The sequence below is a fragment of the Columba livia genome, chromosome 9, assembly GCF_036013475.1.
Source record: "Columba livia isolate bColLiv1 breed racing homer chromosome 9, bColLiv1.pat.W.v2, whole genome shotgun sequence".
NCBI classification, from domain to species: Eukaryota; Metazoa; Chordata; class Aves; order Columbiformes; family Columbidae; genus Columba; species Columba livia.
This window is the reverse complement of record NC_088610.1, coordinates 1888105-1911910: the sequence shown is the minus strand read 5'-3', so window position 1 is coordinate 1911910 and position 23806 is coordinate 1888105. Positions and strand designations below refer to the sequence as shown.

Genomic DNA, 23806 nt, shown 5'->3' with positions numbered 1-23806 from the left:
AATTTTGTAAGTGTTGCATTAAATCCAGACGGTGTTTTTCATCTCAAGACTGAAAAAAAAAAAAGCATGTTAATCCACCAGCAAAGCAATGCATTGAGAATTTTAAACATTTCTGTCAGGATCAGTAAAACCATAATACATTCTTCGCTAGATGAGATACTGAATCATTTTGGTTCATTTGGAGGCCATTTGCTAACTTTATTAGGCAATATTCAGATGATGGATATCAAAAGGATATTCACTGTAGAAACAGGCTTTGTTTCTGAAGACAGTAATTAGGTTAACCTCATGAATAAACCCTTTACACCAGCAGCCTGTGCAAAGTGAGAATAAAAAAATGCAGGAAAAAAAGAGAAAGAAATAAGACAATTTAACATAAAGGGGGGAAAAAAAATCCTTACATTTATGGGTAGCACTCTCCATCTGACACTTCTAAAACAACTTGTATATGAATAGAAATGTCACAGTTGCTGATACACCAAAGTAGGAACAGTTTCTTACCCAAAGGGCTGTGGGGCATTGGAACAGGCTGCCCAGGGCAGTGCTGGAGTCACCAGCCCTGGAGGGCTGGACAGACGGACATGAGGTTCTCAGGGACATGGGGCAGGGACAGGGGTGGGTTATGGTTGGACTCCATGATCCCGAGGGTCTATCCCAACCTAAGTGTTTCTGTGATAAGGCCATTATGGTCATATGCCAACAATGGCCCAACACAAAGACGGCCAACCCAACGATGGGCCAATGTGCTGCATAGTGTGGGTGCAAGTTTAGGATACTAAACACACAGCCGTGGACTCACCTCCTGCACGGCTACAGGCCCTTCTTCTCCTATTCTCAGTCTGCTATTGCCCTGAACATCCCAAAACAATTTCAAGACACACAGATAGGTCACCTCTGCTGCTACTCACTTTGAGATCCATTACAATGGGTTTTAAGAAAGAGGTTATTTAATCTTAGGCTTTCCCCTTCAGCAGAACAAAGCATTATATTTCAGCACTAACAACAAAATATTTTTCCTTGAGTCAGCTTTAAAATAATGTTGACATTAGAGTCAATACATTATATATCACTATATTTATGTCAGAACCTATTGGCATAAAAATAAATCAATCTAAATGCATAGCTCTTGTATTCAAATGAAGCCTGGCAATGCCACAGCTTTCCCGCAGTTTTCACTCAGCTTCTCAGACGTGTATCAATCATTTCTGACAGATTTCATACACTGGGATATCACCTCTGGTCTCACTAAAAACTATTTTAAGTGAATTTTATATACAAAGACTGGAAAAATCTGCTTTGGGGAGCTCTTTTTATAAGTGATACATTTTCTGATAGTCTAAGCATCATGAGTGAGAATTTACTCTTAATGTCACATTCCAGGTAGGTCCTGATTGCAGGGCAGCAAATGAGGGTCACCCGAGTTAGTCTGCTCACATTAAAGCCATGGCAAAACCAAACAAGACTGTTCTAAACTGGGGTTAGCAGGGTGATTTACCCAGAAATATGGACTGGAAGAGATGGTCCAAGAGCCAGGTAAAACCATCCAGCATGGAAGAGGCCAGTGGAGAACACCAGGGAGGGTTTTAAGAGACAATTCCCCAAGAGACATCACCTTGGCCAACAGATCAAAGCTGATTTGTTCCCACTGCTACACTACCAAAGAAAACCAAAATTATATTTATCTAAAAAATATAAAGATAATATAAATAAAAATGTAACCATCATAAAGCATAAGAATATGAATAAAGCAAACTGTGAAAGTCCTTACGTCTTCAGTGTTAAGCAGGTTAACCAAATTCCCATGAGTATTTAAGTGATACCTGAGATTTTCCCATCGATTTGCAGAGCCAGAAGTGAGCCATTTCACCCAGCTGCTAGAAGGGAATTAGTTCACTCGCCTTAATTTGAAGTGGCCAGTTATGTTCAATCCCCATTTGAGCCGACGGGAGAAACGCAGGATGCCAACTCCACTATTTCCGAGTTTCCGACCTTAACAGCTGGTTTATATCCACAGACGGAGCTTTGTAAACAAGTCAATTAATTAAGATACTATAGTAACATAAATTTCAATAATTTGAGGAACAGCCTGACGCTTGCAGATCCACAGATGCTGTATAAAAATACCAGAAAGAATAAGCAAATAACACGCCTGTCTCCAACATGAATTATTCCCAGGCCAGCAGTCGAAGCAACATGGACCAAATCACTCTCAAGGAAACAGAGAACAACAATAATTTACCCAGCCTGGAAACAAATCCAGTTTAACAGAACTGAGGGTTTGGGGGATGCAACCACCTACTTTTTTGAGAGTTGTTTTAAATAACTTTGCTTCATACACATAAGGGATGACAGCGGGGATCACTCCAGCTAGAACTTAAACCTACGGCTCTTCACGCAACTTCAGGCTTCACAAAACACATCCGATTGGGGTCAAAAGGATTTTTGCTGAGGAGAAGAAATAAGAGCAACCTCATCCTGCCGAAGATGGCTGGTATTGGTAAAAAGTCATGTAAATAAGTGACAGAATGAATGACAGCGGTTGCAGCCTTGAAATTAGACTTTTTGTGCCATCACAGACCCATTTCTTGTGTAGCGATGTTGCAGTGCTGACCTCTAGTGACAGATAACCCAGAAAACAGGAGCATTTGATGGGATAAACCGCATTTCTGGCCCCCTCCCTCCTGATTTCAGCCACCAGCCCACATCCACCTTCCCTCCCTGGGAAGGGCGAGAAGCCCCCAGTAGCCCCCAGTTAATACCACAAACATCACATCCTTCTCACACAAATTAGCTCTACAAAGCGCCAAAATATTAAGAGCGAAAGTTTGCTGCTCAAATTACTTTAACCAAATTATGAAGAAATTGGTATAATAATTCAAAAGCCAAGCAGTAAGTTACTGATTTTAAGATATTTCAGTTACTTACATCACTACCTAGCGTGACCCAAAATCCCTTTCCATCCTCAGGGTACGACCAGGGAGAGGCTGGAAATGTTTTTAAGGACTGAGGGGCAAGTTCTCATCATCTCCTGGGCCAGCTGTGACTGAATAAAGCTGAAATGCTTCCCAAAAGGCACATCTACAGCACTACAAGAGTAAGAGGAATTATCTTACAGGCTGATAACAAATGATCGAGCCGGGACACGCAGTGGCCACATCCACACAAGCATCAGAATCAAATAAAAAGCAGCAAAGCAGTCATGGTGGATGCCTGGGAAGCAGCAGGGACATGGTAGCAGAAAGCAAGCTTAGGAAAAGCCAAGAAACTGGGTGCTGTTTGTTCACAACCTCTTCATAATACTCAACTTTTTCAAGTTGTCTCTGCAGCAGCAGCAGCTCTCGTGGCCAGGACATGGCGACTGCTTCAGCCTCCCAATTTGGTAGCTGCTGACACAAGCCAGAGCCCAGACTAAACAGAAAATACTGCTTGGACTTATTTTACAAGCATTTTGCCCTTATTTAAATAAAACACCATCCAAACCCTTTACTTCAGGTGTTCCATATCACCTCCGTGAAGCTCCAGGCAGAAGCTGTTGGTGCAACCACAGTCACATGGAAAAACTCAACCAGGGAATGAGGACCAAGCCACCCATCAGCCGAGGCCGCTCCTGTTTCTTTCTCCACCATTCAGCAGACAGAGATCTGGCGATGAGACCGAGCAGCCTGAATCTCCGTTCTGTTGACTGAAATGCAGCTGAGGTTGGTAACAACCGAAATCCAGCCCTTGTGGCAGCTGTTTCATTGAGCACAGAGGCTGGTGGCAGCACAGCTCCTGTTGGTGATGACAAATCAACCCATTGCTGTCATCTGGCTCCGGGGCCACCTCACAGACCAGCTCTGGGCAGGTTCAGGATGAAGAAGAGTTCACTACTGTTGCTGTTATAAAACTTCCAGGGTCCTGGAGGATCAGGCGCTTCTAACATTGTAGCACAAATGCTTTTGTTGCTCTGAGTGACCAGCATTTATGGAAAAATCTCAAACGAGCACAGACATTTGTATATCTGGAGAACAACATGAGGCCTGAAGCGCCACAGTGTCACTCAGGCAGCTACTGAATGTTTGAGAGAGATATTTCCCAATTCATATGCATGAGAAGTTTAAATATTTACAGACTATCTCTAATGCTTTAAACATCTCCTCTTCAAGAGGTCAGCACGAAGCCGCACGCTGTGTTTACTTAACTCAAGGGCTTTCTGGCTTCCCATTCACGCCAAAGCGCGTCTGCCCATCCCACGGAACGCAGTGTGAATGTGTTAGGAGTGGAGATTTCCACGTCACGCAGAGACGCGGCTCAGCCCACCAGCTCTGCTTTGCCTCTTGGCTTGAGCATCTGCACAACAGGACAAGCGATCAGAGAACACCTACAGCGGTAACAGACGCAATGGAATACTAACCGATTTTTGCAAGGAGAATGTCTATTGTAACACCCAGCGATAGCCCCCGAAGAAAAGACATGTCAAAAAAAAACCCAAAACCAACCAAACAAAACACCCCCACACAACACAAATACCAAGAGAAAGGAACAAAACCACCCAAGAGCCCCGTGCCTGGGGCAATAACAGAGAGATGGGTAACACCTTCACGTTCTTCATAGTTACACCTCCCTCTGAAACCTTCCCAGATAATGTTAATAGAATTCTGTGCTGAACTACTGTTTACTGCCATATTTACCAACTCTTCTATAAACATCTCCAGACAAGCATGCACATCCACTAGAATTTAGCTGGACCGCTGCAGTCCAGAAGCACAACCCAACCCATAAACTCCGTATTTTAGGAAAGCTGTACCATACCAACAGCTTTTCAGGCTGCTGGGGACAGAAGCCGTTACGGCAGCCGCATCCCCGCTGGCCTTGTACTCCCCCCACAACCGTCACAACCCCATCTTCCCTATCAAAAAGTGCGTTTCAGAACCCAAAAATCCCTTTTCCCATTTTCATCTTGATGCCTGACCTGAATCAATGAAGCGTGCAATGGAAGTCTGAAGCGCAAACACGGCAGCGAGATGTTGTGATGCAGGGCTGGGCGCAGAGAGGCTGCTGAGAGCAGGAGGAACGCCCTGTCCTACCACAAATATACTCAGGGATAAAGGAACAAAGGGCAGATGCTCCCGAATGCTCCACAACCAAAGTGAAGGAAATCAACAGGCTGAAATCCCTCAGAAAGGAAAGGTGAGGGTGGTTGGAGTTGAGCTGACATGGGAAAGTTAGAACATATTTACCAAAGTCCATCACAGGATGCTCAAGGGTACACGGAATTCAACAAGACATTAAGTTCACAGTTACCATCATGTCACACGCAAAATCCCAACCTAGAGCCAACAGCGGAAGAGTTACCTACAACCACAACAGGGCAGGATTAGAGAAGCAGGCAGCTGAACGAGATGGAGAGCAACAGAAGAATCTAAATCCATCCCCAAGAAAGACAAATGAACCAACCCATCAGTGGAGGGAACCAGGGGAAACTTTGCCTTTGGATCCTCAGAAATACACTTCCCCAGAAACTCCATGTATTTCTCAGGGGAAAGCAGAAGTCATGCTTGTTTAATATAAAAATATTGTATGTATACGTGTCAACAACCACCAAGGGCAACGACCTATCACCAAACAGCCAGATAAGGAAAAATACAGGTGCCAGCTTCCATTGAAAGCTTTTATTTAAAAAGACCCAGAATTCACAAGTCTACAAGGAAAAATAAACCAATTTGCATCAACCATTCTCCGAGTGTTGGGTTCTCAAAGGGAGCACAGAAAGCACCAATAAAGATACTAAATATCCCAGGTCAGCCTACTGCTCCTCTTGGGCAGCGAGCTCAGCAGAGTTCACAACCTGCTACTTCATTTTCCTATGGACCAAACCAGCCCTGGCTTAGTCTTTCAGGAAGATAATCTTAATCTTTCAGGAACATGAAAGAAATCTCCACTGGAAAGTATCTTTAAAAAAAAAATCTGAAGACCACAAGTTCCAGAAGTTCTGCTTAAATTAGTGTACGTAGAAAAATAATGGAGGTATAATGTAACATAATTACGATAAACTACCTTCTTTGCAGTCCGCCAATTAATTAGTCGAAGCATCTTGTGGCACACGAAGACACCCTGAAATGAGCCAAGGAAACTCACCCACCCTGTGCACTTGCACTTGTACCCGTATGGCAGCAATTCTTGCTCCAGCAACCCAGACGCTCTTGCCTTTTGAAGTAAGATTAGCTTCATTTAGGCGGAGTTTGTCCAATTACATAAGCGAGTCTTTATATGTAACAAAAACCAGGAAAAATCACTCTGCAGGAGTTACTGGGAACCAGCTGTTCCGCAACAAGCCCTTCCCTGAAATTAGGGAAAAGTGTTAAGTTTCATTATAAAATCTGAACATTTTTCCACTGAATGCCCAACTTCATTTCTGGCATTTAACTCTTTCCATCCTTTTTAGCCGCAATCTCTTAAAAAACCATCAATTTTCACATTAACCAGGACTTACATGAGGTTTATTGCTAAGCCTGTGACCTGGTGTTAAATTCCAGGGCCAGCGCTTTTTGAACTGTAACACTGAAACTGCATAATCTGCTTTCCTCTGCAATATTTGCTTGGACCAAAACAAGAAAGTAATCTTTCTTCAATCTTTTCTATAAGAAAAACGAAACAGACCATTTCCTAGCTGGTAACCAAGCCGTCCAACTTGAGGAGCTGTATAACTCATCCCCACATCGGGGCTCATTTTACAGCAATTACCAAAACGAAGCTTCCGCATTTCACACATCGTTGAAGAAATCAAGTCTTTGCTATTAACTCGAGCTACTCACGGAGTATTTCAGACAGGAGGGTGTAGTACGTAGCTCAGGGTTCAAATAAACAGCCAGATGATTCTTCATGGGTATCTGTGTTAATTACTCACAGTGCGGAGGGGGAGCTTAAGCCAAGTGTTTTAGAACTAGGATCTAGGCTTGCAGAAAAGCGCGGGGTGTCCTTGTGCTTTCGCTGCTCTGAGTACCAGAAACAAGGTTTTGTGTACTGGGAACTTCGGTGGGGCAAGATGCTATTTCAACACGCTTCTGTGTACCATTGTCGATAAACAGGAAGAATAATTATCTGGTAGCTGCAAAAAGATAAAATTAAGAAATCATGCATCATAATAAGTCTCCTCAACGTGTTCGGTTTGCCAGCCATTGATTCATTTCCATTTTCTTCATTAGAATTTTAATTACCACTGGTGAGACTTCATTTTTGAGAATAAGCACACATTCGGCATTTTAATCAGAGGTTGATTTGTTGGCTATTTGAAACAATAAGTTCTTAAAATAAACATCTAATTGTTCTATTCTTAGTTATTAAAACCCCTCTACTTTGTTACTAATACCTGAGCGCCTAGTTTGGAGAGGTATTTATTCCTTAAACTAAAGCCATCGGGTTTTGGCTGCAATTTAGCCAAGTCATCTTCATTTTGACGTCTGAGTCTCTCTTGTTCTTCTGCTCTGGAAAAGAAAATTGGTTTAAGCTATTTGCACTCTGGAGTGCAAACCCAAGCAACTTCATCTTGTGTATGCAGCTTTATTTTGAATAACTAGAAAAAGCCTGTAATGTTTCTAGATGGAGACCGTATATCAGATTAAACAAGACTAAGATGTGTATGGATTACTCTAATTCCGCATAAAGAAAGAGAGAGGCTGTTTTCTGCAGTTTCCTTTTATTTAGATTCCAAGACTTTGGTAGAAAGATAAACCTTTTGCTTTTCACAGATTACAAGGCGCCCAGTGAGCTTTTGTACCAATTTTCACTATCGCTTTATTAAACAAGCTTTCACTCCTTATAATAAAGATTACAATACAAAAAAGAATCAATCATCAAAGAAGGCAAACAAAAGACTGCTCAGCAGCCTTCGGAATTAACAGCAGTGTCCTGCAAAGGAGGCAAGATCTGAGCAAAGCGTCGTCGCCCCTTTTCCGCTTAAGTCTTTAAAAGTAACAGGACTGAACAGAGCTCTAAATACACTCAGTTTAAGACAGAGTTTTGCATTAAGACCGTGACAAAGGCAGTAACGGGGACCCGTTTCCAAGCTCTGTAGGGCACTGAGCCTTATTACAGAACATAAAGTGCCGTTACGTTAAGAAATCTCCACCCCCAGCAAAACCGTTGTGCTGCACATAGAAGACACTTAATACCACGCTTTATCTTAAGCTGACCGCGTTTGTCTTGGGTTGCAGAGTACCTGCTCCCGCCACAGAGCTTAAACGAGGTAAAAACCACCATCAACCCAGTCTGTTCAAATTAAGAGATGACTTGGCACTAGTTAAAACTGTTTACAAAGCAGAATATTCGGCCATTTCTTGGAAAAACAAACTTAACGTGCTGGGGGTTTTCCAAAGGACTCCTGTCCAGTGCTGACCACCCAACTACAAACTACAATTCTTCAAGATGACATGATGCTGATCAAACGCTCCCCACTTCTGGATGGTATTTGCTATTCAAATTTCTTTTCTGCAAAACACATTGTAATAAAAATTACTGAAAACCATTGTTCTAAGACACCGTACCCCACAGCACACGCTAATACGGAGACGAGTTCACAGGACATTCTGGGAGCATTCCACACCCCATGGCCAAGCAGAGCAAACAGCGGCTCTGTGCGGACACCAAACTCCTGGGTACGAGGTGGGTTTTGTTGTATTTAAAACCGGCTGCGACCTTTTGGCCCAAAGATGACACTCATTACAACTAAGCCATCGTCCTCACCACGTCTGGGGAGGTTTTGGTTTCCTTGAGCTTTCCTGTTGTGTAACAAGCCCAGGAATTAGGACAAGAACCAAACCCACATTACACCCACCACAAGTCACCCGGCCAGACCTTGTGGACAAGACTTTTTGTTTGTCTCAAGCCTAACTGAAGTATCACCACATGGACAAGCCTAGTTCTAAAGAAATCCATAAAGTCCATTTATAAGAGGTGTCTCATTAACAAAGTATTTATCTGGAACAAACTTTTATATATAAGCTGTGAGATGTAGAATATCTGCAGGTGAAATGTAGTTACCTATTCAAAAAAAGTAAAGAATTCCAACAACATTACAGGCAAGTGAACTTCAAGATGTGAAGAGACTCACTGAGCTGAATTATTGTCAGAATAGAAAGTATTTCAAAAGGAAAAAAAAAAAAATCAGTGTTGCTCACAGACAAGCAGCTTGAATTCTACAGGTGATGTGGTGGAAGCCGGGACACGGCTGCACAGTCACTTTCCTTCACATCACAAATGTTGAGCTGTGACCAGAGCCACAAAATGCAACATACTCTGCCCTCTCCAGCAGTTCCGTCACATTCTCACCAAAACAAACTCAAATCAGAGAAGCAAAACCTCAGGTTTCTTAGAGACTGAGTTGTACCCTTAAGCAAATAAACACTTGCTTTAAATACATTAAAATAATCAATAAATTAACTAAGATATTATCCCCATTGACATTACAGTCTCCAATGCACTTCTTTTTAATCCTCACAGCACTAATTGGAACTAGGAGAAGGTAACACAATTCTAGGTGCTGCAACACTACTAGAAGCATCATCTTCAACAAGGTCATTGAGACAAACTAAGCCAAGGAAGAGGATCTCTAAAGCTGTTATTCTGAAAAGCACCATTGTACTTATTTCTGTAGAGAAGAAGCAAGACATTCAAGTCTCCTGCAAAATGGCATTTGCTTACTTGGACAAAACTCTCAACATTTGCCTATTTGAGTAATTTCTGCCCCAAGCCCACCTCAAGTGTTCCGTTTCCTTTTAAAGGAAATGGATTCCACTTGACTGAAATACCCTGCCCCATTTTCTCTCTAAAAATGGAAACTTTCCACTGTAACGAATAACATTTATGATACAGATCTGACCGCAAACTGAGTTTCACATTAGCGCTGCAATTTAGGCTCAAGCCACGGTTTTCAGAGACAAGTTAAATTAAGAATTCTAAATAAAAGAGCAAGAGGAGCAAGCGGAAAGTGAAGGGGACGTGACTGGAGTGCAGTGTCTTCCAAAGAGAGATCCAGCTTTTAATGACACTTAAAAAGAACTGGTCCGTGTATTACCTGACGTTAAACGCAGGTCCTGTTTGTGCTGACTGGGTCAGGTACCCACCATGTAAATAAGCCACTTTTTAAACAAGCAATACAACATGTTTTAAACACATCTCAGTTCCACTCAGCTGGAAAGCCATCGAAGGAAAACAGCAACAAAGAGTGCTAGGAAAGGACACCTGGTTAATTACTGCTTCCTCTAATTATTCATTCACAGGAGGCAGGAATACGAAATCCTGCTACTAAGTGGTAAGAAAGAATGAACACTCAATACAAATGACAGACCGACCAAAGAGACTGACTTGAGTCATCTACTTCATTAGTTCACGTTAAACATTTCGTAAGGACACCGCTCTTCATTGTTCTTTATACTTACTCGGTCGCAGCTACTTTTTGCAATTTTTCCCTTTTCTTTGCAGACCAGTTGAGATCGCCACCTGCAACAGATTATGCACTTTGAAACTTAGCAAAATCCAACTTTTTGTATTATATCTTTGATATCACACTTCACTACAGACATTCTCGGAGCGCTTGACAAACCAGTGGAGGAATTTCACACACTACAGCAGCAGCGAAGATGATGTTACAAGGACCGGCCGCATCCAGAGATGCTCCTGGTACCAAAGCCATGAGCTACAGCACCTGCCACAGGACCCTACAACTCCACCTGAAGTTACCAGCTTGGTAATTTCAAGAATTACGATAAAAACAGATGTCAAGAGAAGCTGAAAACACCTACCGGTGAAGTGATTCACAAAGTACAGCATGACTACGGCTATTAGTGACACTAGAAAAAAAAGAAGTTGTTTTAGCTGACAATAAATTTACAACGGAAGAACAGCTTGAACATACAACTAAGCAACAAGTAAGATTTTTCACGACAGTTTTAACTGCGTAGAGATTTTTGCCAGCAGCGTCTCAATTGCTTTTGAAAGTTCCGCTGTGTCCTAAGTAGCACGGTAGCTCAGAAAAGGTTATTTCAGTTTTAGTTATATTAATAACAGCCCTCATAAACAGAGCCTGGAAGAGTATCATTCACCCACCCTTCTACTGTTTCTTTCCAAAACACTGAAACCACTTCCACTAAATTGCTTCAAGAAAACCACAAAACACTTCACTAGGCCTGAGTTACTTTCAACGTTGCCCCAAGTGAAACCTCTATCTAAGCATAAGAAAGGAGTTATTATTGTTTTACAGGAAATATTAAGAAAAAAGCCTACTAAAGCTTCCTGAAAGTACGGAATCCATTGTCAATGTTGTTAATACTTACAGCAAACACAAGCACAGAAGAAGACTTCAAGAAACAAGTATCCTCTTGTGTCCAGAATCATCCCCGCTGCTATGGCAATAATTGCCAGCCCCAGGTTCTGGATAGACTGCATGCTAACACAGAAACAAAGCGTTACCGCCGAGCAGAAACTTATTGGGACAGAAAACACCGTTAGTGGCACTCAACAATAAGATGAACTCCTCGCTGTTTGTTATGACATATGACAGTCGCAACTCTGCAGTTTTGCAGCAGTTTCTGTGCATCGACCACGCGCACACATCCTGAAACTACACAAGATTTCCCTCCAGACAGAACCTGGAGGAGCTATTAACAGTTAACTGTTAGAACTGCTCCATATGCAGTGGTTCAGTATCAGTACGAGGCCGCTGCAGAGCAGGACAGACAGACATAAGTACTTACAAGCCATACGCGGTTCCCAGCTGGTGTTCGGGGACAACAAAGGCCACCATGGGCCACAGGGCACAGGCCAGCAGCGAGTAGGCCACTCCGAGCAAACACTGGGGAAATAAAGAAGAAACACGGAAACAGATGCTAGATGAGATGCATTTTTGCTGTAAGCTTCTAACAAGTTCACAGGTTGGTTTTCCCTTTTCTCCCAAAAGAGAAGAGTTAAAGTAATAGGTTTTGCAATCTGGTTCTAAATAAACATGCACATTTAGACAGAAAGATGATTTTATCCAGGAGTGACCCACAAACTAAAGCGTATTTAGCTGGCATTAAGTAAAGAGCCTGACGTGAATATCCAGAGGCAAAGATCAGTGCTGCAACTCACTAGAAAAATACCTGAAAAACGAAGACCCCATTTTTAACCCTGATACGCTGGTGAGTGCTGTAGTTAAGTGGGTAAACCTGAGGTTCAGATGCAATTTCTCAGGGAATCCGCCCTAGGATGGGGAAATCAATAGCAAAGATTTTACCACTATCCAATACAGCACGTCAGAGACAGTTTGAAGTCACTGAAAGTGGCTGCAGACACCTCACCGTAGTTTTGCCTGTATCGCGCATTCTTTGCTTTTGCACCACCTTTAGTTTTAAACTCAGTTTCACATAGTATTATATATCCTTCTTAAAGCCATGGATATCAGAATAGGTTTTGAGGACTGACGGAACGCTCAGAAAACAGTGGCAAATTACGCAGAATAATTCAACATCAACTCCATTTCTTATCATATTTAGCTACAAGTCTCAGAGAATTAGTTACCATTGCTATCCAGGGGTTCCAGAAGGTAAAAGCCAACATAATATGAGAAGCGAGCGTAGTTACGACAGCACATAAAACCCAGATGATGTTCTTTCCAACTTTATCCACCAGGAGACCAAAGACAGGGGACATGGGTGCTGATATGATATACACAATACTACAAAAGAATAAAAATAAGAGAACAGAACACCAGCTAGCCATGGGAAGCTTTAACTGTCACACAATACTGGTGTCTCCAGGTAAAACATATTCCCTTGTCACCTGCGAGGCAATAAGAAAAACCGCAGACACACAAAATAACCCCTAACAACAGAATCCACAACTCAAAATTCCCCAAAGGTCTGAGGACATGAAAAGATCCAACATGCAAGGAAATCGTGACATACTCAGAGCCCTTGGAATCATATACCAGCAAGTGTTTTGGTTTTTCGCTACATCACAAATTCATCTACAAACTAGGAAAACGTAGTTCATTTAGTGCTGCTATTAACTATCTCTATCACTCAGAGGGAAATCACCAAATGCCAAAATAACGCCCTTCAGACAGAGCCTTTTCTTTCCAATTCCTCAATGTGAACATCTAAGATATTCCTATTTAAAATATACCCACACGTCCCAATTATTCCTCGGGCCACGTGAAATCTGTGTTCACTTCAATACAAGTCACCACCTGCAAGAGTAGATCCCAGACTTCCTCCCACGTGGTGAGATACAGACACCCCCAGAACGCAGCAGCGCATGTGTTAAACCAACCACAATATACCTGTTAATTGCTTACTAGTGAAGTCAACCACAATATACCTGTTAATTGCACTTGCTTCTTGAGATGAGAATCTGAATTTCTCAATAAAGAAAACTCTGGAAAAGAAACCAAAAACATTCAGAAAAATGCACAATTGTGTGACATGAAAGAAAAATTAAGCTAGACAAAGTAAAGACATTGTTTACAGAAAAATTTTAAATAGAGCTGTTTAGCTTTGTCGTAAGCATCCATCCCATCACAGGGATCCCTGCACCTCCAACCAAATTCAAGGGGAACAGCTAAATAAGTGAGAGACACCTACTTTCCAAGGCCAATGAAAGGAAAAACCGCTGCGTAGTAGCAGACACAGATGACAAATATAAGCCACAAGGACAAGGAGAAGTCCTTCACATCCGTCAGCTTGATCACTTCACCTGGAGCGGGACAAGAGACAACACTGTTTCCGTCAGCGTAAGAAATGTGAAATTCAGCCACACCAAATAAACATCAAGGAGAGCACAGGACACGTTCCTGCCACCATCTACTCTCTTGTATAAAGTTCACACAGTGGGAGTTGATTAAGAACACACAATCAACAGCGCCAAAGCCAAGAATAAATTGTCTCTCCCACATTAAGCTGGATGGGCAAGTTCTCTGAAGCCTCTCAAAGTCTTTTGCAGCGGAATTAAACACAAGCTACTATTTCAAGGAGATGGTTCATCCACAAAGTTCATGGCTGAAGCCTCACGTTATATCACAGTATCACAGTATGTTTGGGATTGGAAGGGACATCAAAAGATCATCCAGTCCAATCCACCCGCTGGAGCAGGAACGCCTGGGTGAGGTCGCACAGGAACATGTCCAGGCGGGTTTTGAATGTCTCCAGAGAAGGAGACTCCACAACCCCCCTGGGCAGCCTGGGCCAGTGCTCTGTTACCCTCACTGAGAAGAAGTTTTTTCTCAAATTTAAGCGGAACCTCTTGTGTTCCAGTTTGATCCCATTACCCCTTGTCCTATCATTGTTTGCCACCGAGAAGAGCCTGGCTCCATCCTCATGGCACTCACCCTTTATATATTTATAAACATTAATGAGGTCACCCCTTAGTCTCCCCTTCTCCAAACTAAAGAGCCCCAGCTCCCTCAGCCTTTCTTCATAAGGGAGATGCTCCACTCCCTTAATCATCTTGGTTGCCCTACGCTGGACCCTCTCCAGCAGTTCCCTGTCCTGCTGGAACTGAGGGGCCCAGAACTGGACACAATATTCCAGATGTGGTCTCACCAGGGCGGAGTAGAGGGGCAGGAGAACCTCTCTCGATCTACTAGCCACTCCCCTTCTAACCCACCCCAGGTACCATTGGCCTTCCTGGCCACAAGGGCCCAGTGCTGGCTCATGGTCACTCTGCTGTCCCCAGGACCCCCAGGTCCCTTTCCCCTACACTGCTCTCTAATATGTAATTTCCCAACCTATACTGGAACCTGGGGTTGTTCCTGCCCAGATGCAGGACTCTACACTTTCCCTTGTTAAATTTCATCAGGTTATTCCCTGCCCAACTCTCCAGCCTGTCCAGGTCCCGCTGGATGGCTCTTACTTGGGTCTCAAATTTAGTTTAATTGGTCTAAACTCTCCCACACAGAAAACTCAACCCACCACACACCAATGGGGAAAAGCCACAAGGTTTTGCACACCTATTAAAGGGAATAAGACCAGTTCCAACAAAACAAAGTATCAGTGGCAATGGCACGGACCAAACTGATGTGAACTGGGAGGCTCTCCACATGCTTTATAAACAAAGCAGGTAGCGCACCTGCCTGTAAACTGGTGTTTAAAGCTGTAAAATTTCCTACTGATATAAAAATGAACTAATAGTTATGATTAAAGCTATAACTGTGAAAAAGATATTAAGCAGCAGCCGCTGAATTCCATAAAATACAAACGTGGACAGAGTAACTGGAAGAGTCTGTTACGGACTGAAAGAACGAAGCCCAGGGCAGGTTCAGCCGCCCCACTCACCCGTTTTCCCCTGTTCTTTATGAAGGAGCTTCTCTGCTCTCCTGTCCAGGTAAGCGAGGATTAACGCGCAGCCCAGCGAGAAGAGACACGTTACGCCGCCTGCAAAGAGGCAACACAATGTTTAGTTGGTGACTCAAGCAGTAATTTGGCTTTTAAACACAGTGTAGTTTGTATCAGATAGGTAAAGATATGTCAAGTTTAACACCAGCGCCTCTTATGCACAGGAATCAATAGCTATGCAATTCAAAGAGTAAGGTGTATTAAATAAAAAAGTGTAATAAATACTGAAGCCTGCCACATGAGACGTCTGCCTTGAACTGGAGTGCAAACATGGAGCTACATTTATTTTATTTAAAACATTACCACCACCCGGCAGAGCCAAGCTCCTCATTTGTACCTCATAACCACAGAAATAAAGCCTGAGCCTTGTTACCAGCACCAGGGCCATAATTAATACCCACTCTCTGAAGGAAAAGCACATGGATCCAAAGGGAGCTGAAATTTCACTTTTACACAGACAACTACAAACCAGCTTTGCCACGATGCCCTTCAGAAAATGTTTCAAGTCTGTCTCTTACTCAAAGCATGTTAAATGTTTCATCTCCATAAGATACAAACTTGAATTTGGCAGCCACAAAAATCACACAGCATTTTATCAGATGCAGTAATCACACACTCGCCAGAAGAACACTAGCCATCAATACGAACACTGTTTGAATTGCTCTTCCTAATCTCAAATATATTCATCCTACTTTCAAGTGAGTAAGAAATCATTAGCCTGTACACGTGCTGTTCAAATGGAGAAACCTCAAACAGCAGGTGACATCAATTCAGAATACTACTGACCTATCATGAGAGTTAAGCCAAGAGTACTGGGACCAGCATAGCCCAGAAGATCTTGAACTCTGGAGTAAATCCATCCCATGATGTTCATGTTCACTGTGCTCCCCTAGGCAGAACAGACTCACATGAAGAAGAATGTACTTCACAATTGTATTAATTCAAAAAGAACATCAGGCAGACTGCTTACTGAACAGTGTTTAAGATGCTACACAGGGAACATAAACCACCAGCAACAATGATAAAATTATTCCCTGCTGGTTTGGTCAGTGTTTGTAATAAATCAACCATTGCGACAACAATATACCGTCCCTATCTGAAATTTTGTACAATTCTAACAGCGTTTAGATGGGGACATTAGAAGTGCCACAAAATCCACATCGCACACTGCATTAGCTCATAAACTGAGCTGAATTTAATACGACACGTTAAAGAAAACGGGATTCCCACCTGAGAGGCATCAGGAAAAAGCACTTTCATTTTGAACTCCCCTTCTGCCCCCAGAGAAGGGACTGACTCCCAAGGTTAACAACACTCAATTAACTACAGTTCAGCTGAGATGAGGCAACTGCTAATTAGCAACAGCCTCAACATCAACCCAGACCCAGCTGTGACCAGCTCACACTCTTGTACCGAGGAAAATACCCTCGTGGTTGGAGGCACCACAGGATGCTGCGGAAGTTTGACAGGTTCTCAGAAATCTTATTAACCCTTTTCCCTGCGTATCTCTTGCCTATTTACCACACGTTTTTAACACTTTAAACATCATATCCATTTATAACTAAAACTCCCCAGGAAGCACCAGAAATGCTGCGCACACCTTAAAGCCCATGAATAAAAGCCATCCAGCTTCACACTTACTATTCTGGCCATGCTGAGCTGTAATCCAAACACAAGGTTTAACTCCTTCCCTTTAAACCAACTGACGGCGTACGTGTTTTGTGCCACCGCTAAGGACTCTCCGCCTATTCTAAAAAAAGAAGGAAGGCACGACACAAAACACGTTATCTGCAACAAGGAAGCCATCTATGCGTTGCTGGCAGCACTGCAGAGAAATTATGCTATGTGCAGCCAGATCTAATGCATATTTGCAAGGCGTTTTGAAGACAATTCACAAGACAATTGCAGTGTTTTAAGAATAATTAAGAGTGCAAAGTATTTTAAGTATTTTTAAGTGCTATTATAATTGCTCTTGGTCATTTACAGAAATTAAATCCATAGGGAGAAGCTACTCATTTCTCTTCTGCATTAAAGAACTGAGTGGTACAATCCCGACCCAAATGAAACCGAAAGCAGATACTCTACCTGGAATCTGAATTTAATTGAGTCATCTGCCCATCCGCCAACACAGTTGGTCAGATTTTCTAACGTTTTTATGCTGTGGCACGTTCACAATTTGACATCTGCCCTCATTTCTTGCCACCATAGCAGCCCTGTTCTCTTCGTTGTCACCAAGAGTTCTTTTTACTCAGAAAAGTAAGAATTAAGAGCAAAGGAGGACTAGCACAGTTTTATCAGCTCACTGCTTGTCTTTATTTGCGTAGCTTCATAATTCCTGAATTCAGTAAGACCTACAAAGCCCTATTTTTTTGTTTTCTAACTGTAAGTTGGACTGGAAATGTGACCGCAGGTCTTGTATGTCTCGACTTTATAAATGCCCCAAATCCAACAATTTTGTCTCTGAGTGGAAACACAGGAGCAGTTTTCTAGGCCACAGGAATACAGTCCTTACCCCAAAGAGCACACGCTGTTCTCTCCTGGACTTACCCAAATATGAATCTGCCCGCATCCATCAGCCAGAAAGCATTAAGTAGAGCTCCCAAAGCAAAAATCACCTGTCACATAAACATTTAAGGAAAAGTTATAATTTTATACTTGAAGTACGGAACTAAAACCCTTTTGCAACAGAAAGAAAAGTGATTTTCCCTTCCCAGACCTGCAGAAATACTTCACAGCTGCTACTACTACACGTCCTACCCCCAGCTTTTCGCCTTTGCTCCCTCTATGCATCATCCTGCTGGCTACACAACACCCAACCTTCCCCCCCAAACTGCACTCAGAAAACACCTCAAGTCATTCCTCACCTTTATCCTCACACCCTGTCCCAACACACGTACACGGTAGTTTCGTGTCAAACAGATACAACATTCGCTTCCTTCACATTCTTATTTCACTCATCTTTTGAGGTCCCCAGTTCCCCCAACACAACTCAGGGTTCTCCCATTTCAGTTCTCTTTGCCTACTTCCATCTGAAATACACACAGAGCCAGAAACTATTTGGGCTTCTTTCCCACCCCACCCCTCGCAGAGAAGCTTCAAACACGTATCATCCTTCACCCTCTCAACTGCACTTACCTGCCCGACACAAACAAAGACACTAAATATTATAGTGCCCAACCTGTAAGAAAAATAAAGTTACTTAATGCATAGCTAGAAGCTTTTTTCCCTATAAAACACTATATTAGACTTACAGGAAGGAAAACGGGGAGGTTGAAATTCAATAAAAGTTCTCTGTACTACATACCACAGCTTGACAGCTTCATTAAAAAAACCATAGTACAGACACCGGTAATTTTGAAACCACTTTATTTAAGCCACAAAGGGAAAGAAGCTCTGATATGCCAATGGAAATTCCTAGATCGTATACAAATAATTTTAAAAAGTCTTATTATTGACTATCACGTTTCACACACACTTTAACTCTACCATCCACTGACCATAAGCGATGCTAACACCACACTTACCGTATCCCAAACACTCTGTCGATCAGAAAACCTCCAAAGAAGCAAAGAACCACATTGGGCCAGGAATACCAAGCGTAGAGCGACATGAACTGAGCCGTGTTCACCTTCATATCCTACATAAAGGAGTGGGATATTAAAAGGAGCAATTACAGAATCTCAGAACGTCAGGGGTTGGAAGGGACCTGGAAAGCTCACCCAGTGCAATCCCCCCATGGAGCAGGAACACCCAGATGAGGTTACACAGGAAGGTGTCCAGGCGGGTTGGAATGTCTGCACAGAAGGAGACTCCACAACCCCCTGGGCAGCCTGGGCCAGGCTTTACCACCCTCACCAGGAACAAGTTTCTTCTCAAATTTAAGTGGAACCTCCTGCGTTCCAGTTTGCACCCACTGCCCCTGGTCCTATCACTGGTTGTCACCAAGAAGAGCCTGGCTCCATCCTCCTGACACTCACCCTTTCCATATTGATAACCATTACATTATTGATAACTGTGGTCCCCCCTCAGTCTCCTCTTCTCCAAACTAAAGAGCCCCAGCTCCCTCAGCCTTTCCTCACACGGGAGATGCTCCACTCCCTTCAGCATCTTGGTGGCTGCGCTGGACTCTCTCCAGCAGTTCCCTGTCCTGCTGGAACTGAGGGGCCCAGAACTAGACACAATATTCCAGGCAATCACAGAGTAAGCAGCCAAGCAGAAGTGCTCAGCAACAAGGACACCGCCCCGGGCAGCTACTCACCCGCTGAACCTGCGTCTGCAGAGCGGCCGGGTTGTCGTAGCAGAAGTAGCTGCCTGCAAGGAGAAAGAGTCACCTCAGCGCCGGGGCCTCAGCGCTCTGCCCGGCATCCCCACACCCCCCATCGCCCACCGAAGCCCAGGAAGCACATGAAGCCGAGAACCAGGAGGCGGTGCGGCAGGCGCCGCGGGTCGCAGAGTGCGGGCAGGGCGCGGGGGGAGCCCGGGACAGCGCGGCCGCCGCCATCGGGGCCCAGCAGCGCCCGCTCCTCCTCCTCCTCCGCCATCGCGGCCGCCGTCACGTGACCTCCCCACTGCTCACGTGAGCGCGCCCGGCCCACAGTGCGCCGCGGCTGGTTGCTACGGCAACCGCAGCCGCCATGGCGGTGCGGCCTAAAGCGCCTCAAAGCTGCCCCGTCTGTCTGAAGCGGGAAAGTCGCTCAAATGAAAACGTATAAAATCCTGAGCACCACGTACTACAACTAATGAGGCTTCTGAGTTAAAACAGCGAAAAAAACCCCACACAACCAGCTTAAAATCCCCCTAAACATGCCTCTAAACTGACTTCACAGTACGGTGAGGGCAGTGTGGTCATTACCACTTGAAAGAATGAATCCTGTCAGCAACAGCTAACCTAAAGATATGTAAATTCTTCCAGTTTTAGGTCAGTCTGCTCCTCTAATAAAGCGTGACTTGCAAAACACCTGATCATAAACTACAGAGGCTACCTTTAGACACTCTGAAGCCCACACAATTAGTTGAGTCTTGTTATAACACATCTGTGGGCCATTGGATAAAGTGTCCTTTACCTCAACGCTGCTCCTTATTCACTAAAATTATTATGGGACCAATATGCAAATGTGTAACCAATTGGCTCTTTAGGACTGCCCTGAGTGGGGATAAGATTTGTGTATAATGCCTGTTCCTTTTCTTTCTGGCGCCCTGGCTTTGTTCCAGCATCCAGACGTGAGCAAGTCTGTAATAAACAGGAAATTGGCTCATTTGCACAGACAGCAAATCCACGTTTCAGCTACTAAAGTCATTTTACTCACGTTGTTTGGTCCAAAAAGGATGGCCCATGTTTGACAAACCCTTGGAAAAGCCACTTGTTCAAAGGTCCGGCCTTCTGAAAAAATCCATCTTCCTACACCAAAGATGACCTGAATCCTGTCATTAAGTGACAGAGGGTGCATTTTGATTAAAGTATTTTCTTACCGAGGGCAGAAATACTTGTTATTTAAGTATTTATTTACCTTTTCAGGATGATAGGGAAAAAAAGCATTGAGTCTTACCTGGCATTCTGTGACTCAAAAGGTTTGTTTTGCAGCTACCCCATCATTAATTTCATCAGTAACCATTCTAGAAAAATCAAAATAAGTTTCCAAATCACACTGTTACTATGTGCTTCTAGTATATCTGCTGCAAAGTACTATTGGGCATAAAATACTTACTTTTCACTTGACAGATCTTTTAACAGACCTGTCAAAAGAGAAATTACAAGGTCACGTTTTCAGCTGTCCCAAATTAGCCTAGATTCCTTGAAATCAGAGCAGTTCTGTCAGGTTACTGTAGTTGCTCTTAAAAACACGGTGTTGAACTGCAAATCTGTGCAATAAACGTGGGGGTTTCGTTGCCGCTTGAGGGAGCTCAAAGGTAACGCCTGGCAGATCACCTCGGCTTGCGCAGGGGGCATAACTAAAGGGAGATTGGTTTATATACGCAGATAAAAGGGTGAAAGCCTGCATGTGGAAAAAAAAATGTTGTCTTTTTCCTAGCTAACTAGCCCCATTATTCCAGGACACCGTTGTTGTGCCACCCAGTACCTTCCCAGGTCTCACTGATCCCCAGAAAATGGTATTTTGTTCATGCACACACTTGAGTTTCCCTCCAGGACACAAATATAAGAGCAGAGTCCTCAAACTACCCTCCCACCATCATTCTCAGAAAGAAAATGCTCCCTAAAATTCCTCCTAACCAGAGGAATTCCCCAGACATTATAATTTGGGGCAAGGAAGATAACCCTCACCAAAAAGCAGTGAACTGCACAGCCAGCTCCATAAATTGATCCGCAGCAGACCCAGGCTGCTCTACGCAGCAAAGTTAAACTTCACTATCGTAGAAAAATATGCAAAGATGGAAGGATTAAACTATTCAAACTATTTAAAAAGCTATCTAAATACTTTAAAAATTCTTACTTTACGTTGCGCTTAAGCAGGTTCTACTGAGCATAGTTAATTCAATACCAAAATAGCAAAGGCAACGCTAGGAGGGTTCTTCACATGAAGCCCAGCCATGGAACGGTCTGGTACAACCAGGTTGCTTGTGCTTCCACTCATCCTTGAGGGAGTTTTCATAAACCTGAAACACATGCAATTCTATTACATTTATCTTCAAATGTGTCAGTGGGGTTTTCATGTTATTTTCATGGCTGTATGCTTAAATATTTCATATTAAACAAGATTGGATCTGTACTTTGCCTCGTTTGATATAACGTAGGACCCTATACAGTAGAATAAAAAATTACACTCATGCATCCAGAATATTTAACGGGTGAAAAGACAATATTTTTCCCTTTGCTATTTCAAAATATTTGCCGTGCCACCCCTTTCTTCCCAGTCGCTTCCATCTTCACCTTGGGAATGACCTTGCTGTGCCTGAGCTTAATGGCTGCAATGTGCAGCGTGAGTTAAGTCTGAGATGGTTCTCCAATGCATTGCAGGTGAGCGTTTATGTCACAAATAAATACAGTAGATTGCTCTTAAACTCATACTTTAGAGTGTTTATTACAGATGCAATTTCTGTCTTAGCATAAATCAAAGTACTTAAAGTGCCATATGATACCAAATGCTTCGTTTAACAGCATAAAATTGAGCAAAACCTGTATACAGTACTTTATAGGAGCTATAAAATTCTTGTGCTTGCGGCCTCACCTTTTTGCATTGCCCAGATCAATCAAGTCCACTGAACACTCTGGATAGTAAATACTCACGTGAAGCAACTATTAGCTTTCAGAGTTTAGTTATTACTGTCTTCAGTGAAGGTGCTTCAAAATATGACAAAATTGCAAAGAAGCAGGAACCGCATTTAACATGATTTAATTTACTTCACCATCATTAGACTATTATGTGTTCTCGGAAAGAAAAATCTTGCACTTTGCCTCTAACATGCATTAACCACATGTTATGAAAGATCTGTCACACGTAGGCATGCAAACATTTCTTTTGTCACTTCAAGTGGCAAGGAATGTGTTATTATAAAGCTCCCCATGTCCTGTGTCACTCAGATATTATTGGACTTGTGTACAATCATCTTAAGACACGTCTAATTTCTGTAAACAGCTGGAGAAAGGCTGAGGAAGCATTTTTGCACCATAAATCTATTCGAGACCAAAGATTTTGGCCTAAGGAATCTCCTGAGGCTCAAAGGATCCTCTGCCAAAGCAAACACCTCCCCGCTCCGCCGAGTCACACAACACAGCGCAGCTCCGAGCACCGCGGGTTTATTGCTGCTTTTGCTAAGGGCCCTCGTGGAGACAGATCGCACTTTGTGTTTCCTAAAATGACTTAGAACCCCTCGCTCTTCCCTGCGACAAGTGGGCCTGTACCTGTAACAGCCAAATCTGCTCGGTTAACCTATTAAAAAATACCTATAGGTGCCTGAGAGACGCTGAACCAAAGCATGTATGGAATAGATCGTCACTGGTGTCCTGGTTTTGTTAAAAACAAGTTTCTCTTTTAGTGAATTTGCCTGTCAGCTAAAGCCTTCATATTAACTGCATTTTCCTGGAGAACCAGACACATGTTTTGGTAAACCTAGCAATGGAATGCAAACTTATTGATAAGCACAGATGGACATCTCGCGAGAGGGGCGACAAGAAACAAGTGACCAAGAAACTGACCAACTGTGTATAACATTCCATTCACGTGAATACTTCATATAAAAGTGCGAGATCACGAGGATCTTGTCCCTTTTCCCTTATGGCCGACATTAGGAGAGGACCTTGCTAGTCGTCCCTGCAAACTGAGGCCTAGTGACAGACTGAATCCAGCTCCGGTTGGCTGCAGAGTCCAGTCCAGGACTTCAGGTGCCGGCTCTGCAGTTGCTGAGACTTTCAAGATTGGTTTTGTATATTTTGTATTATTTTCTCTATTCTTATTAGTAGCACTAGTAAAACATCTTTAATTTTTTCCAACTCTCTTCTCTCTGTC

The 23806-nt window shown here is 43.2% G+C and overlaps 1 protein-coding gene across 3 annotated transcripts; it reads right to left on the bottom strand.

The window, feature by feature from the left end:
* Positions 1–5636: 5636 nt before the first annotated feature.
* Positions 5637–19922, bottom strand: MFSD1 (major facilitator superfamily domain containing 1). 3 transcript variants are annotated; one of them, XM_065073427.1, is made up of 17 exons: positions 19732–19922; positions 19603–19655; positions 18869–18981; positions 18480–18522; positions 17892–17959; positions 16986–17094; positions 16131–16233; positions 15285–15383; positions 13596–13707; positions 13333–13389; positions 12532–12688; positions 11730–11827; positions 11310–11422; positions 10779–10826; positions 10416–10476; positions 7349–7463; positions 5637–7087 (listed from the first exon to the last, which is right to left on the bottom strand). In XM_065073427.1, the coding sequence occupies exons 1-17, from the start codon at positions 19883–19885 to the stop codon at positions 7028–7030; spliced, it is 1563 nt and encodes a 520-aa protein (XP_064929499.1). In that variant the 5' UTR covers positions 19886–19922; the 3' UTR covers positions 5637–7027. The 3 variants fall into 3 exon arrangements, with proteins under 3 accessions (XP_064929499.1, XP_064929500.1, XP_064929501.1); XM_065073428.1 differs by lacking the exons at positions 5637–7087; positions 7349–7463 and adding an exon at positions 7659–8466; XM_065073429.1 differs by lacking the exons at positions 5637–7087; positions 7349–7463 and having other exon boundaries at positions 10412–10476.
* Between the last annotated feature and the right edge of the window lie 3884 nt (positions 19923–23806).

What these genes read in the sequence shown, in the direction of transcription:
- MFSD1 (XM_065073427.1), bottom strand. Translation starts at nt 19,885, where the DNA reads ATGGCGGAGGAGGAGGAGGAGCGGGCGCTGCTGGGCCCCGATGGCGGC. An exon ending in TGGCTTAACTCTCATGATAG is followed by an intron (nt 15,384 to 16,130) that starts GTCAGTAGTATT and finishes GCCTCTTTGCAG; the next exon opens with GCGGCGTAACGTGTCTCTTC. An exon ending in GGAACCCCTGGATAGCAATG is followed by an intron (nt 11,828 to 12,531) that starts GTAACTAATTCT and finishes TTATTTCCCCAG; the next exon opens with TGTTTGCTCGGAGTGGCCTA.